At 41.3% G+C, this 14,927-nt stretch overlaps 1 protein-coding gene across 4 annotated transcripts in view; it reads left to right on the forward strand.

Moving 5' to 3' along the window:
- atp10b (ATPase phospholipid transporting 10B) overlaps positions 1-14,927 on the forward strand; it is a 364,284-nt gene that overhangs the window by 210,170 nt on the left and 139,187 nt on the right. For 3 of the 4 annotated variants that reach the window (XR_005943877.1, XM_041194601.1, XM_041194600.1), the window contains exon 4: positions 12,437-12,780. The exons of the other annotated variant lie outside the window; for it this stretch is intronic. Coding sequence is in view for 2 of the 3 variants with exons in the window: in XM_041194601.1 (XP_041050535.1) it covers positions 12,500-12,780 (281 nt within the window). In the remaining variant the exon portion in view is untranslated. The remainder of the gene's footprint in view (positions 1-12,436; positions 12,781-14,927) is intronic. 4 annotated transcript variants of the gene reach the window in all.

Here is a 14,927-nt window from a genome sequence, read left to right on the forward strand (position 1 = left end):
AGGAAAGAGTGTCTTGGGGCTTGATTTTAAATTCTGGGTCGACAGACTGATGACCAGACAATTTTCGGGTCCCAACACCGTGTCACATCTGCATCATCAAATGTAAGTCCCCTAATTGAATCAGCAGCAGGCTCAACATCTAATTAGTGGTGCCAAGCATTACCAGGAGGTGGGATCCACCTGCAAAGCAACAATTATGGGGCTTTCTGCTGCCTTGGAAAGGAGAGGAGGCAGCGAATCAGAGGGCCAGCAGGGGCAACAAGGACATAAGTGGCCATAAAGCCAACTGAAATGTAATGCTCATGATCCAGATCAAGATCCCCAAAATTTTCAACATTAAACAAACCCTTTACTGCCTGCAATGAACCTGACAGCTGTGCACTAACATTCACCAGACTGTTTGTTTGGGTTTGGCAATATACAAATTGAAAATCACCTCACCCTTCTTGACCCATTAATCAGCTCCTCAAGGAGCTTTTCAGGTCATTAAATGGAGACAAACAAGTTTCCGATTCCCCACTACCTCGCCCTCACTTTGAAAATTCCAGCGCATACTGGAGGCCATTTGAGAGCATTATTCTCAAACTGTGTCCACTCCAATTCTGGCCCCCATGGGCGAAAGAATATCCTGACAGAGGGCCTGTTTTCAGATGATAATTTACAAGTTATCTTCTTAGGCCATGAAACACCATGTACAAAGAGTGAAACACTGATCATACAAACATTTCACGTCATGACGTTTAGTATTGTCATGAAAAGCCGATTGCAGTCACAAATGACTTACGGGTGTATTGAACCTTTTAAGGAAGACCAGTGTTTTTTGAAAGAAATACAAGCTAAGGCACTGAGCAAAACATGGCTGATAATGTAAAGTGATGGCACACTTGCCCTCTCCCTCGCGCGCCTTCGCCCTCACCCTCTGCCTCGCGCACCCTCGCCCTCTCCTTCATGCGCCCTCTCCCTCGCGTGCCCTCACCCTCTCCCTCGTGTGGCCTCACCCTCTCCCTCGCCCTCACATGCCCTTGCCCTCTCCCTCTCCCTTACGCACCCTCACCCTCTCCCTCACGCACCCTCTCCCTTTCCGTCACGTGCCCTCTCCCTCTCCTTCGCGTGCCTTCGCCCTGTCCCTCATGCACCCTCACCCTCTCCCTTGTGCGCCCTCTCCCTTGCGCGCCCTTGTCCTCTCATGCCCTCGTCCTCTCGTGCCCTCGCCCTCGCGCACCCTCGCCTTCTTCAAGGCTAGTTCTACAGCAATCACGAAATTTAACAGCCGAGACATACTGCCATCTAGACCTCATTGACAAGCAAAGGACTGATTTGTATTCTTTTTCAAACTTTTATTTGGACTCTTAGCTTCTCACTTCTGATCGATGGGTATATGTGTTTTGTTTTTATTATTTTTTTCTCTGGATTTAGTAACTAATAAACTTACTATGTTTTTGACTCAAGAAAGCCTGTTTAAATTGGCCCCTCCAATAAAAGTAAATACATTTGGACGGGGAAAAGGTATCCACGTGGAAAGGATTTTTGAACTGATCTTGTTGCAGTCAACCGAGTGGGTTGAATAAAGAGGGAAACCAGTTCATTCCTTCTCACCTGGAGTCATAACAAATTGGGAACCTTGACCGGGGACCAGTTGGAACAGTATACTACACTGTTCAATAGAGTACACTTTTTTTTAAGAGAAAGGTTAAATGTACCTCTTGGGGTGAGTTTTTTGAGCTGCTTTTCTCTAAATATAATTGTATGAGGGCTAATTGCAACATAACTCTTCTAAATTAAACTGAACTTCCTCCTAGTGCAGCAATAATTAAAAAGAACTCACTTCAAATTAAGTGTTTCAAGTAAAATGTGTTAGCCTTGTGTTAGCAGAACACCTTTTGTGCAGGGAGAAAATTAGTGTAATACAACTATTTGAGCTCTGATTGATGAAATGATTAATGTGGACAGATGTGTTTTCTTTCAAACACTTGCACTTCTCTTGAAAAGGTCAAGTTAATTTATGCAGAGTCTAGAGCTCCATTCTTCATTAGTGAATGTCACATTCATTATAGGTGCTGCATGCATTTACCCTCCTTACAGTTAATCTTCTAACAGCACTGGTGCTGAATAAATTGCATGTTTGCAGTGACTTCAGAAGATAATGCCAAAAAATTCATGAGTGACTGGGAAGAAACTGATCCAAGGCAACAAGGCCAGTAACCATTGGGCATAGATTTGAAATGATTGGCAAAAGAACCAGCGTTGACATGAGGAAACATTTTTTTACACAGCAAATGTCATTAATCTGGAATGCACTGCCTGAAAGGATGATCAAGGCAGATTCAATAATAACATTCAAAAGAGAATTGGATAAATGCTTGTTGAACCAATACTTTACAGGACTATGGGGAAAATCAGGGAAGTGTGATTAATTGGATAGATCTACCAAAGAGATAACACAAGCATGAAGGCCAAATGGCATCTTTTTGTGCTTCATCCTTCTATGATTCTATAATTGTGGAAGACTAGGAGCGGGTTGAGATTGAGAATTTATATTTCACTCCTACATGGAGTCTAACTATATTCACCTCATCTCTTGTCAGCTAGTTTTTTTTCAATCTACTTTTGAAATTAAGAATATGTATTGCTTAAACAGTCATAATTGAAGACTGTGATGGCTCACCAGAGGGCTGAATGCCAAATGAAGCTGACTTTAGCGTTTTATCTAACCCATGATATTTCATGGGCCATGAAATAGCTCCTAGTTCTTGCTAGGCAGTACCTGAATTAACTTTCCCCTGCCCCCTCCCCACCCACTGCCCCCTTTCCTTGCAAATCATGGCTTTTGGCTTTGTCTGTGCCTTCCTGAGACTCTCCTTGTTTCCGGGGGGGGGGGGTTATTAGTGGAAGAAAAAGAATAGAGCATGAGGTAGCTAACCTGGCTACCATATCCACAGAAAAAGCAGTTAAACTGTAACCTAACCAGCTGTGCATTTGGATCATAGAGTACCTTTATAGTTCTGAACAAAAACAAAATTACCTGGAAAAACTCAGCAGGTCTGGCAGCATCGGGGTAGAAGAAAAGAGTTGACGTTTTGAGTCCTCATGACCCTTCAACAGAACTCATAGTTCTGATTTGTTCGACCATTCTATTTTCATTAATTGGCTCATGCTATAGGTTTGAATTAGTTTTGATTTTAATCTACTAGTATTCCTATTGCATCAGTATTTCAATTATCGCAGGTCCGAATTTTCATGCCTCCTTCCATGTTGGAACGGAAGCGGGCAGGGTTGAAAAATAATGGGCAGGCCCCAGTTCAGCGATTCCTGTTGCCATTCCCATTGTGTGGGATTTTCATGGGCTCGTGATAATGATGCAGGTAATGAGCCAGCCCACAGCAATACCATCCTAGTTTACTCCATTCTGGGGGTGGCCATTCTAGATACCCCGCTATTTCCTTGGAGTTGTACCTGTTTTGTTAGGTGATGTGGTTCACAGGAACTCCAGAGGGCAAAACCTAATCTGGAGTTGAAACCTTCTGTCAGATAAGTTGAAAAGGTGCCGACGACTTCACATGTCATAATATAATGGTGTATGATGAGTTAAAACTGTTTTAAATACAGGGATTAATGCTGAGGCTTTGTTTAGAAAAAGTACGTGACAATTAAGTTGAGCAGCAACTGAAAGTGCTTTGCATTCAACAGTATTGAGTTTAGGGGCTGGATTTTTGTGGAATCAGGACAATTTAAAAATGGCGGGCAGGACCCAGATGTGGAAGTTCCACCCTCATTTCTGGCCAATGCAATTTTCATCGGTAGGAGAAAGGGACAGGGCATGAATCGCATAGACGCAAAAGACTAATGTGCCGGGGCCATTTGAAAATAGTGCTGAGTATAAACATTTTTGATTTGCCCATAGTGGATACTGGGTGAGTAACTATGCAGGTGGCATGGGGTTATGAATTGGCAAGGGGGGGTGGAGTGGGGGAATGGTGTGGTGATGGGGGAGGCATGGGGGTGGGCAGTGAGGACCAGAAGGCCTAACAGCCTTTTATAAAACTGGCCCAAGGTCTCAGAGAACCGAGGCAGGCATAGGCACACCCTTGCTTCAGTGGACGCTACCGAGCTGTGTCTGGAGGCTGCAGGCCTGGCTCAGTGGCACCCCCACCTCCCCAGAGGAAAAATTAGATGTGATAAGACACTTTATCAAGGCAATCTGCTGAGTTGAGATATTTCCCAATGTGAGCTACCTACTTCGGAGGCAAAAATCCTGCCTTAAGATTTTAGTGTGTTAATTTCACCTGGGGATGCCTTTTTTGATAGTCCAATCATCTGTTTATCCTTTTGAAGTAGTGGAGCAGATGGGCATCTGTTCCACTGCTTAAAAAGGCTTTTACTCCACTCTAGAGGCTTTGTTGACACAGCTGTGCTTTGGAGCCTAATATTCATTTACAGAACTGGGATGATGTCCTAGTGAATGGAGCCTTTAGTTTGCCTTCACCCATTTCCACCTTGGGCCTGCTTTGGGAGGCAGTGGCCTCATCCTCGCCAATCCTCCATGAAAATAGCATGAACGGGCATTGCCAGGCAGGATGCAGGTTTGCAACATCGGGAAATGGCCCGACTCTCAATTCCCATCTCGAGAATGAAAATCATAATCTTTGCTCCAATATCTTTCTCCACAGAAATCTAGCCCTGCTGGTCAGACTACTGGTGGAAGATATAGCTAGCAAATATTGCATTCAAGAACAATGGGTGATCAGGAAGAAATAAACAAGTAGAAAAATAATAGTTCAATTCCTGATGTAATATTTTGTTAAGAGAATTGTATCTGACACCGTATAGTATGTGACATCTGTCATTAACAGTCAGCATCCTATTGTTCAGTTGAGGGCTTTATATTCATTATATTAAAATTGCAGAGTTTGGATTATATATTCTAATTCTACTGCCTTGTTGCCTACTGGGAAGTTTTTTTTAAAAAAAATCTTTGTCTGCTGTTGTGTGCAAAATAGAACAATTATAGTCCTATTTGTTGTACCCATTTCTCATGTTTTATATTTTTCATCAATGAATGTTACTAGATAGGCTTTTCCTACAGCTGAGGACTCTTGTTCACTATTCAATACTGGTTGCTGCTTACCGCTCAGAATTCAAGTCTCGGCTAACCTGCGCTTGCTGTACATTTAGCAGGTTTAGCTTTGCATGTACAAAAATTTTTGTGCATTGCTAAAGAACTAGATACAATTTCAAAGGTTATTACCCACTAGTGTCTGTCTAAGTAATAGAGGAGGGGAGCACATGGTTGTATTAGGTTTTGATATTTTGCAATGGCTAACCTATAATTTTCCCAAATTTAAATTATTGTGGAAAATTACCATCCTAGAAGGTTGTTCAGTATTCTCAAAATTGGGCTTGTAAGGAGGAAAAGCTAGGCTGCAGGGTATATGAATAGCTAAAGGCAATACTTTTTCTCTTGACAAAACAGTGCACACGAGTAGCACGCTGCAGATCAATAGTGATTGCGGCAAGATTAGAAATGGGATAATCTGATATAGAACTACAGTCCATCCATGTGTTTCTGCATTGCAGGAGGATCATTATTTTCTTATCAACATAAACACATTTGGGATTGATGTCATTAATAATTGTTGGACCCTTCGCTGCTCTATTTAGAAAGTGACAGTGTTTATGTTCAGAAATCATGGTATGTTGCAGAAGAGCTGGAAGCTGCAAGCTGAAGGTGGTATTGATATCTGCTGCACCATTTCTTTCAGTCAGTGGTTTTGGATGAGTGGGTCTGCTCAGCATTAACAAATAGCAGCATGTTTATAATATCTTAGTACCTTTTAAGGTATCTTGTTTGATAAAATGCTGTGCCTTAAGGGCACCAAGGAACACAAGATAGATTGAGAGTTGCACTAGATATTTCAACATTATGCTGCCTGACTCAGAAATTACTAGATTATGTGCAGTCTACTCATTAATTTCATATAACGTCAGTCTCAAAAATGAGAAGAAGCTGGTCATCAACTTCAAAAAGCTGGCACAGACCCATAAAATGTGATGACTGAGAAACAATCCTGAAAATAGTTGATGCAATGTGTAAAATTTGCAGTGAGACATAGACTGGGCTTACTAGAGGTTCAAGTGTACCCAACATACCATCATTACAAATATGGATCACTTTTCTAAATGTTCTGACCATTTTTTTCACAAAAAATATTTTTAACAAGTTTCTTTTGATGCTGAATTTTAAAAAAATTGAGGCCATTGACAGGATCATTAAAACAATTAAAGGACCTGCCCATCCAACCTTAAGGCTGGTGGGCAGGCCAGGAACCCCTGGTGAGGAATAGAAAAAACATGAAACGTTATCCACCGACGGGATGAGGTTTCATGTAGGGATTTAAAAACATTGATAAAGTTTTCATGAAATTTATGAACATGTCCCATCTCATGTGACATTGTCATATGAGGGGGACATGTTAAGGTTTTTTTTTCTATTTTTAATGTTTTCACAGCTGTCAGCGATCTCCCTGAGGCAGCACTTAGCCTCAGGGAGATGTGCGCTCTTTCGTATTTGGGGAATCCCCCCCGCCCGCACAGGAAGCGCATTGCGCTTCCCACCGGACATCACGCTGGATGGGCCTTAATTGGCCCGCCCACTTAAAATGGGGCCCGCTTCTCCGGCAGGGATCGGCTCCCTGCCCACCAGAGATTGGGTCGGGCCCGCGCGCCCAGAAGGCAGAAAATTCTGCCCAAATCTAGTGCTCGATTTGTTTTTTTTAACAGCCTTGCTAACCAGCTCAACTTTTAATGATTGATGTATTTGTATTCCGAGATCACTTTGCTCCTCTACCTCACCTAGACTTGCAGCTTCCAAGTAAATACGTGACCATCCTATTCTTCCCACTGAAATGTACTACCCCACATTTATCTGTGTTGATCAACACTTGCTAATTGTTTGCCCATTCTGCAAGTTTATTAATGCCCTCATGTATTTGTTACGGTCCTCCTCAGTGTTGACTATCTTCCCCGGACCCCACCCCACCCCACCCCTTAATTTGATGTCATCTGCAAATTTAGAAATTGTGTTGTTGTTTTGAAAATAACATGTACTGAATCATGAGGGTGCTTTCAGGTTGAAGGGGGATGATGTGTCCCTGTGGTGTGTCTTCAACCTTGATGGAACTTGATGCCAGGTTTTCTTAGGCTCTGTGCAAGTTTTTCAATGGCCTGTTTCTATTTGGAGATATTGGGCTGATTTTTGCAGATTCACGGAGACTCTGTGGACCTTTTAAAAATAGTGGTTGGGACCCCCCCGACCCAGAAGTCCTGCCCCAGTTCCAACAGATCTTATTTTCACTGGTAGGGGAAAGGAGGCAGGGCATGACTCAAACAAGCAGGGAAACCCGAACTCAGTTGGGCCAATTGAACTGAGTGCTGAGTTCAAATAGACCCCATTTTCACTGTAGCAAGGGCTTCATCCTGCAGGGTGTGGGGTCACAAATTTAAGGAGGACCCATAAATGCTCATGAAGAACAGATGATGTATGTAGAAGTGTCAAGTTAATTAAATTTCCAACCCTTTAAAAATAAAAAAAAACTGTCTGCCTGTGTCAGTGAAAAAGTCTGTTCTAGTAGTTACATTAGTTATTTGTTGATATTACCCCAAGGGCATTATATCATTATTAATGCTATGCTGCTTTCCACAACCTACAATTATACCAGCAAGGGGTTGTAAGTTCCAGTTTGAGTGACAGCTCAAAGAGGATATTAAATGATTAGCTGTCTTTGATGTGGGGTTATGAATACAAGCCTGTTTGTTTTGATAAGGAATTAAGTACATGGACTTTTAAAGTTCTGAATGGATTTTCATGAATAGGAGGGTGGGATTTTCCAGTCCCGCCCACCGCCAGGATCATCCGGTCCCGCTGAAAGCCAATGGACTTTTGGCTGGGCTGCTAAATCTCCCGCAGAGGGTCCCGCCACGATGGGGCCGGAAAATTCTGCTGGAGTGCGTGTTTATTATAGTTAAATCTGTAATAGATATTTATTTTATTTCACCTCAACATAGCTCCTGAGGTCTGTCCATGGTGGATATTGGGTGAATTAGCATGGAGGCTATAAGGGCAAAACACGATAATGGGAGGCATGAGTTTTTCACTGGGGTAAAAGGGACCATGGAGGTGTCTGAGGAGTAGGAGTTGGCATGGAGATTATAAGGGGCCATGGGGTTGAGTGGAAACAATAGTTGGCATGGATCAGGCATGGGGAGTGGGTGGGGAGGGTGATAATGTGTGAGGGGTGAGGACTAGAGTGCCTAATATTTAACAAAACAAAACCAAGGAGAGCCTTTTAAACAGTCCGCCTTGGCGTTCGGCACCCCTGTGGCTGCTTTTGATCTGCATCTGGGGACAACAGGCCCAATTGCATTCTGCACCTGCAACCGTCCACACCCCTAGAATGAAAATTGTGCCATTTTGGGCACTTTGCACCAGCCAGGAAATTTCCCAGCTTTATCTACCTGCTTTGGGAGAAAAAATCCAGCCCATCGTCTCTGCTCTTGCTGTAAAAATGCTGCCATAAAATATTTTCCCTGTATAGTTAGGAAGGCAGGTATGTTACAATTTCATTTCTCCTGTCCAAGTCAATTGCGTCACAGGTTGTGACAAGTGATGTCGCCCCCTCCTATCATCCTACTAATTGTTTAGAAAGTAATTTGAAAAGTTCCACTTGTGACTTACAGAAAGTATGGAAACTCCCCAATGATCTGTAATCCTTGTAAATTCATACCTGGGAAGATGATTCATGTTCTCCATACCTAAATTTGAAAAAAGAGATCCAGGTGTCCAGCCTTAATATTCATGGGTTTAAATCCAGCTTGCTCTGTTCTTACCAAAATTATCACTGGGATTGTACAACTCCTGAATGTACATAGGCATTGTCAATTATTATTGCCTAATAACATTTGTGTTTTGTTATTTTTGTGGGGTGAATATGTTATAGAGGCAGGTTAATGTATTCCAAAGGGTAATAAAGGTAAAATAAACATGTACAAAACATACCTCTCCTATAATATATTACCTCATGTAACTACTTTACCAATTAAACCATGACGGAACTCAAAAGATATTGTAAATCTGTATTTTATACATAGTAGTTTGTCCATGACAATAGCATTGTACATGCAGTATTATGTGAGAGTACACTTCTGGCAGCTTATAATTTAATACACTCCCCTGCTACCTCATGCAACAATTATAAATGCTTTCTAGAAAGGGAGGAGGTGATTATGGGAATTTGTTGATATTCCTTTTGTTCCCTCAGCAAATAGTTCTTGCAAACTCATGGCAACTTCCAACTTACTGATCTATTTCTTTTCCAGTTCTCCTTTTAGATATAGATTACATAGTTCCCCAGGTAACGCCCATTATAAATAGATATTTTACTCTATGTTTCCAATGAAGAAAAACCCTATTTCTCCAGGGCAATTGGGATGAGCGGTAAATACTTGTCTAGCCAGTGCTACCCACATCCATGAACAAATATGAAGAATTTTCTCCATAGGTCCTGGGTGGGATTTTTCAGCCCACCCACCATCAGGATCTTCCAGTCCTACCGAAGTCATTGGACTTTTGGCTGGCCCGATGCATCCCCTTTGGGGGACCAGCCACAACTGGGCCGGAAAATCCTGGCTTTCACCAAGCTAACTATAGACTGCAACTGGAAGAGTAATAATTAACCTCCATAAAAGTTTATTATCTTTTAAATTTTTTCTTGCATGCTGCCCAAACAGTTAATATTTGAAAGTATGTTGTAATTCTAACATCATCTAATAACCACACTTACATTATGTTGCCTATAGTTTTGGGGATGGCATAGGGTGAAAGAGTAGATTTCACTCTGATCGGTATTCACAAAAAAAAACCATAATTCAGACCTTGGTGTATAAAATACCATTGTGTTCATTCCTAATTCTCTGAACATTTGTTATCTGTCTATCTTGGTGCTGCATATCTTTTCCTTTGACACCCACCTTCAACTCTTATTAATGAAATCTTTGTTACTCAGAATTTGACTAGTAAATTCATCAATTACATGGTCCCAGAAGACAGTTTTGCTCAAAGGGAAAGCATGTGGAAAAATCAGTACTGCAGTCTGGTAGCCACTTCTCCAACCCTTCCAGCACAACACTTCATCAGCAACAACATGGGATCGGTAGATTTACCCTTGTAGTTCCTTTTTGAATGTATTTATTGTCACTGATTTGACATTTTTTTCATTTGAGTGAAAAATGTTACTTAGTGAATTTAAGGAAAAATAATTAACTATCAATGATTGTTGTAAAAAAAACCCATCTGGTTCAATAATGTCCTTTTATGGAAGGCAGTCTGCCACATCATGGCCTAAATGTGGCTTCAGACCCATGGCAAAGCAGTTGACTCTTAACTGCTCTCTGAAATGGCCTAGCAAGCCACTCAGTTCAAGGGAAATTGGGGATGGGCAACAAATGCTAGCCCTGCCAGTGACACCCGCATCCCATGAAAGAATAAAGAAAACAAATCCTATTCATCAAATTTTTGAATACAGTTAGCAATAAAGCCTGTGTTCTGTCAGAGAGAGAAAGTTGGCATCAGTTAGCCTGCATCAGAAGGAAAGGGTGTGTGTTTCCAAGTTGTGATCCCTGTAAACATTTTTGGGGCCTATTGATTTTTGCCTTTTTAGAACTATTAGGGTTGTTAGTATTAGAACTGTCTTACTGGTACAGAGTTTGGGGAAGACAGCAGGCTTTACTGTATGTAGCTGTATTGTAGTTGACAGCGCAAAAAAGTAGAAACCGATCAATTCCTTTTCATTAGACTTTACCGAGATGGGCACAAAAAAATCAATTTTAATTTTTTCTCATACTTATTTATAGATTCTTTGTGCAAGATCATATTGTTCTATGTCCCATATCTAACTATCAAATCCTCTCTTCAATACAACTGTGTCCAAGATACATTGAAATGCTTACACATAATGCATTTTTCAGAAAGTTACCATTCTGTTACTTCCGATATTGAGACTAGTATACTATTAGATTATCGGAACAGCCAATTACCAATCTTATTGAAAAAACTCAAGTTATTCATGCCTGCAAATAGGAATTATCTTCACATAGCTAGTCAAAAAACAGTACTCAACAGTTACTAGATTCAGAGGATTCAATTCAAGCTTGAAAATTGAATTTTCTTCATTCTAATGTGAGCCTCTCTTGGTTCCACTCCACAGACATTCATTTAATATATTTACATAAATTGAAACCTTTCACAGTGCTTTACAATTACTTTTTAAGTTAGTTATTTAAAGAGGAACTGCAGACAAATTTGTATTTTGCATTATGGCACCTTGCTTTCAACAGGAAATCATGATAACCCGAGTTAAAGTGTGTGCCACTTCTCCACCAGTACATGATGGGGATGAGCTATCTCCTACAGAGATATTGTATGCTAGCTTTAGAGTCAGCGTTAAATAAACACCAGTGATTAATAAATAGGGAATGGGGTGTGCAAACAGCTTCTTTGTCAACTAGTCTATACTGAGTTAGCCGGCATTGACAGTATGGTTGCTACCTCCTGGCCTCAGCATCCCTGGGTTGGAGAAAAGAAAACCATCAGACTTCCAGTTTCTGTTCTTGATTCCCATCCAGAAATCTCTTCTGCAATTGTCTGTTCAGACTTCGACTGAGAATAAGATTAGCCTCTTTGGTGAACGCTCATGTTCCAAAAGCTTTTTGAGGCTCAAACGTGAATGGTTACTCTGGCAAGGTAACATGAACAACCTCATGATGTTAGCGAGGTGTTTTTCTTTAATTTACCTGTCCATGATCCCAAGTATATTGATCTTGGGCCAGTGTAAGCTAATTTCAAAACATGCATAGTTCCACAGCAATAAACTACCTTTTTATATCAACTGTCATTTTTCAGTTTCACTGCAGGAAACCAGAAAGGATATAAAATGCCTCACTTTTGTAAAAAAATTCAGTACTGCATTGAAGTTAGATTATGATAGAGAAAATTTAACATTGCACTGAATCCTGAGCCTAGAATGCTTCAATACAAAACATGAAATAAGAATAACAAGAAAAAGTATTTCATTCTCGGTAATGCCATCTGTGGCCTTGATTATGAGGCCTTACAAATACATTTTAAAAATAATAACAGGGTTGCCTTGAATACAACTTTTGAAGTGCTGCTTTTGAAATATGTTAGGCCCTGCCTTCAGCTCCACTAGACCCCAGCTGATCAAGAATTTATTGCAAAAATACTTAAGTTAACACAGCTATAATCAGATTAATAACCCTGACTGTTTTTCAGTCTTTTGCTGTTTTCAATTACATCCACTGGACTCCCATCAGTTATTGCTTAGCTCATATTGAATACCTAATGTGGTTTCTGTTTTAACAAAAGGTTATAGTTCATAGTCTAACATCAAACCATACAACTGAAAATGGAAAAGTGATCCAATGAATAATGGCACACTCTATAGAATGGATTAGGTTCCGCTTCCAGCAGCAACAAGCCAGTGGCATCTCTGAAACAACACCGCTGTTATCATCATCATCACTGAATTCTCCAGCCAAGGAGCAATGCTCATCGGTTTTAAGCAACCAAAGAATTATCTTTCCAAATAATAGAAAGTTTGCCAAAGATTCAGAAAGGTTAATGAAAGACTACTTGAGCAACAAAATAAGAACTACGAAATATACTTTCTTCAATTTCCTTCCAAAGAACATTTTTGAACAGCTTTACAGGTAAGCACCATACCTGAGTTACTTTGGTGTTCTTAGTGAAAACCCATGCTTCTGTAAGGAGAGTTTAATATAGATCTTGGTTAATATCCCATGGTTATGCTTTTTTTGAATATTTAAATGTCACAAATGGCTTATTTTGCTGCATTACCCAGCTTGGCACCCACTCTGTCCTGCTTTGTCCAGCTTGGCATGTGTTTTCCTTGGCTATCCCTCACTCCATCTGCTTCTTGTGAATTCTTAGTTTTGATCTGTCAGTACAAATTGACGAAAAAGAATCAAATAAGCTGGGATCTCTGTTACCTACCATTCAAATCTGAAAAGGCCTGATAGAATTGAAATGAATTTTAAACGCATTTGACTCCAGCATATGCATCTAATCGCGACATTGAACTCGAGTGGAACAAATCCCTTTGCACTACTTTCTACTATTCAAAACACAAATATTCAAAAGCAGATCAAATTCTTTCATCAGAACAACATTTGTTTTGAAATTTTGATGAAAGGTAATTGATCTGAAATGTTAGCTGTTTTTCTCTCTCCACAGATGCTGCATGACCTGCTGAGTATTTTCGGCATTTTCTATTTTTATTTCTACTTTCCAACACCCATGATATTTTGCTTTTGTTTTAGATCAAATTCTTTGCAATTTCTCACAATTTGGAAATGGATTTCTGATGCCTACATAAATATTTCAAATTATGCTGATCTCCAAACCTAAAGTCACACACCATGGAGTAGAATTTCAAATACAAGCATAAAACTCATAGGGCCTATTCTTCCTATCACCGGATCATTGAAGACCAGATGTATGACACAGATAGACATTAGAATCCTGTGGAAGGCCTGATGAGCTAACCTATGTGGGGATTGCTTGGCAAATTTCAACTTCCGCTGGACAATTCACCTGCTTCCCAGGATCCTCCGTGAATGTTTCCAGCTCTGAGTTAGGTCGGAGGCTTTGGGAAGTTCTAAGGGACTTGCCTGGACAGTTACCCAGGAAATGTTATACAAATTAAAACTTAGTCGAACTTCTGAGTAGCTACACAATGAGCACCCCCGACTACCCTGCCAATAACCTGACTACCCTTTTTGACCAAGTACTCTTTCCCCCGTCCAGCTGACTACCACCCCGATCAGACCCGAGCCCCCAGACCACCCCAGACCAGACCCAAGTATTCTCCGACCACCCGACTACCTGTCAACCACCTGACCGCCATTCCAACCCGACTGCCCCACAGGCGACACAACAACCTCCCGTCCACCTGAGCATCCCAACTACCACCCTGACTACCTGACCAACCCCCGACCAGACCCAACTACGCTCCCGACCTGACCCAGAGAGGTGGTGATGTAGTGTTACTGTCACTGGACTAGTAATCCAGAGAAACAAGCTAATGCCCTGGAGATCCAGGTTCAAATACTACCATGGCAGATGGATTTTGACCAATAAAAATCTGGAATTAAAAGTCCAATGATGATTATGATTGTTGTAAAAACCCATCTGGCTTCCTAATGTCCATTAGGGAAGGAAATCTGCCTTCCTTACCTGGTCTGGCCTACATGTGACTCCAGACCCTTAGCAATGTGTCTGACTGTTAAATGCCCTTTGAAATGGCCTAGCAAGCCACTCAGTTGTATCGAGCCGCTTAAAAAGTCTCAAAAAAGGAATGAAACTGGACGGACCATGCAGTATTGACCGAGGCACCAGAAACGACAAAGGCAAACTCAGCTCTTACGATCCTGCAAAGCCGTCCTTATTAACATCTGGGGCCCTGTGTCAAAATTAGAAGAGCTGTGGCTAGTCAAGCCTGACATAGTCGTACTCATGGAATCATAGCCAACAGACAATGTCCCAGATACTACTATCGCCATCTCTGGGTATGTCCAGTTCCAAAAGCAGGGCAGAACCAACAGATATGGCGACACAGTGGTATACAGTCTGGAGGGCTTTGTCCTAAGATTCTCAGTATTAACTCAGGACCCTATCAAGTCTCATGGCATCAGGTCAAACACTGGCAAGGAAACCTCCTGCTGATTACCACATGCCATCCCCCCCTCAGCTGATGAATCAATATTCCTCCATGTTGAACACCACATGGAGGAAGCACTGATGGTGGCAAGGGCACAGAATGTACGCTGACTGGGGA

This window comes from Carcharodon carcharias, chromosome 8 (assembly GCF_017639515.1).
Source record: "Carcharodon carcharias isolate sCarCar2 chromosome 8, sCarCar2.pri, whole genome shotgun sequence".
In the NCBI taxonomy this organism is placed as follows: Eukaryota; Metazoa; Chordata; class Chondrichthyes; order Lamniformes; family Lamnidae; genus Carcharodon; species Carcharodon carcharias.